General features: G+C 36.3%; 1 protein-coding gene across 1 annotated transcript; it reads left to right on the top strand.

Moving 5' to 3' along the window:
* Positions 1-903: 903 nt before the first annotated feature.
* On the top strand, positions 904-1,662 carry LOC107856780. The gene has a single exon (XM_016701753.2). It carries the CDS (start codon positions 1,132-1,134, stop codon positions 1,426-1,428), a length of 297 nt encoding a protein of 98 aa, XP_016557239.1. The 5' UTR covers positions 904-1,131; the 3' UTR covers positions 1,429-1,662.
* Positions 1,663-1,953: the final 291 nt, after the last annotated feature.

The following is a 1,953-nucleotide window of genomic DNA, read 5'->3' as shown; positions in this document are numbered from 1 at the left end:
TGCTGATGTTGGGTACTTATCTGACCTGCATAAAGCTCGGTCTCAAATAGGCTATGTGTTCATATGTGGTGGTACTACCATATCTTGGAGATATACAAAGCAGTCTAGCGTAGCCGCTTCATTGAATCATGCTGAGATAATAGCTATTCATGAAGCAAGCCGAGAATGTGTATGGTTGAGGTCCATGATATATCTTATTTGAGAAAAATATGGTATGAAATATGATAATCTACCCATAATTTTATACAGAGATAATTCAGCATACATAGCACATCTTAAGGGAGGATTCATAAATGGAGATAAAACGAAACACATTTTGCCAAAACTTTTCTACATACATGAGCTACAAAAGAATGATGATATTAACGTGCAACAGATTCGTTCAACTGACAATGTGACTATTTATTCACCAAATGTTCTCCAATTGTAACTTTCAAGAAGATGTTGCACAAGATCGGAATACAAAAGTTTAAAGATGTTCTCATTAGGGGGAGTTAATACGCGTTGTACTCTTTTTCCATTACGAGATTTTGTCCTATTGGGTTTTCCTTGTAAGGTTTTTAATGAGGCAGACGAAATGCGTATTATTAGATATGTATACTATTTTTCTTTCACTAGATTTTTTTCCCACTGGATTTTTTCTAGTAAGGTTTTAACGAGGCACATTATCTACCAACTAGATATTCAAAAGGGAGTGTTATAAATATATTTATATTATAATGAATATTTATTAAAATCTACTTTAATATATATTAAGATTTGAAGCATCTCTTTATTCTCTCTACTCTTCTTTATGTTTGTTGTTTTATAACAAAAGTTTCATTTTTAACTAAAATGGATAAAGTAATGGATAATAAACGACATGGCTTCAAATTGTGAGAAAAAGAAGAGATGTCGTAAAGCGAATATGTCCAAACAAGTTTTAAGAAACGCATTGGAGCCACCAATAATCTCGCAGAACAGCCAAAGTTTCCTGTTTCTGGTTTTCCAAAAATACCCTTCCTCATTTCGCCTATAAAGAAGAGGACCTTCCCTTCAACAATTTCTCATTACTCACAATCACAAAAACTTTGAAGCAAAAGAGTAATAACTAATATAATACTGCTAAATTAATTATTTATTTTAATAATCATGAGTTACCTTAGCCGTGTTTGGGTTGCCACCACCGTCGCCGTCGTGAACAGCCACGCCGATCACGGCCAGAAATTGAAGTCTGGCATCAAATCCCTCAACCACAGCACAAAACGCTTCTCTTCCTCTTCTTCTGCTTCCTCCGGCGCCGGAGCCGATGGTCTCCGGCCGATGTCCGGTATGTTAGGATCGGACGTCGGCGGGTTTATTGGAGGTGGAAAAGGCGAAGATAAGAGGAGACAAGCTGATGAGTCACTCCGGCAAGTTATGTACTTGAGCTGCTGGGGGCAAAGCTGAGGTGTGGTGGTAGATCGGAAGTTTTCCTGTCCGGCGATGGGAAGGGGGAAGTGAGTTGACCGAGTTGACTCGGCTGATCCTGTTTGGTGCAAATTGCTGTTTAAGAGTTGGATGTCAGAAGTATGACCTCTAATTGTAAATTTTGTGTATAGTTTAACCGTTGTAAAGTTAACTACTTTGGGCGTTTAGTCCAACATGATAATGGAAAAAGGAAATAAAAAATGTTTAGCAAAACAATATTTTCTTCTTTTGTTTGGATACGCTTCCGATTTTCCCACAATTTGAAAGCATTTTATGATGATATTGATGCTTATGGTATATCAGAGTAGGCGGTTCATAAGTTCTCAAGTTAATTCCAGAATAATAATTAGATTTATAGCAAATCTTTATAAATATTTAGTAGATTATTACAAAAGCAAATTAATCTACTTGATTGAGTTATTCTGGATAATTGGAAGTTCGAAATGTCCGTTTTATAAAAAGAAAATTAGGGGTTGGGGAAGAGGGAACGGAGAAAGTTGTCCT

The sequence above is a fragment of the Capsicum annuum genome, chromosome 7 (genome assembly GCF_002878395.1).
Source record: "Capsicum annuum cultivar UCD-10X-F1 chromosome 7, UCD10Xv1.1, whole genome shotgun sequence".
Lineage (NCBI taxonomy): Eukaryota > Viridiplantae > Streptophyta > Magnoliopsida > Solanales > Solanaceae > Capsicum > Capsicum annuum.
Note: the sequence above shows the minus strand (reverse complement) of the source record. Positions and strands in the feature narration are given on the sequence as shown.

Coding starts and splice junctions, on each gene's coding strand:
- LOC107856780 (XM_016701753.2), top strand. CDS start 1,132: ATGAGTTACCTTAGCCGTGTTTGGGTTGCCACCACCGTCGCCGTCGTG.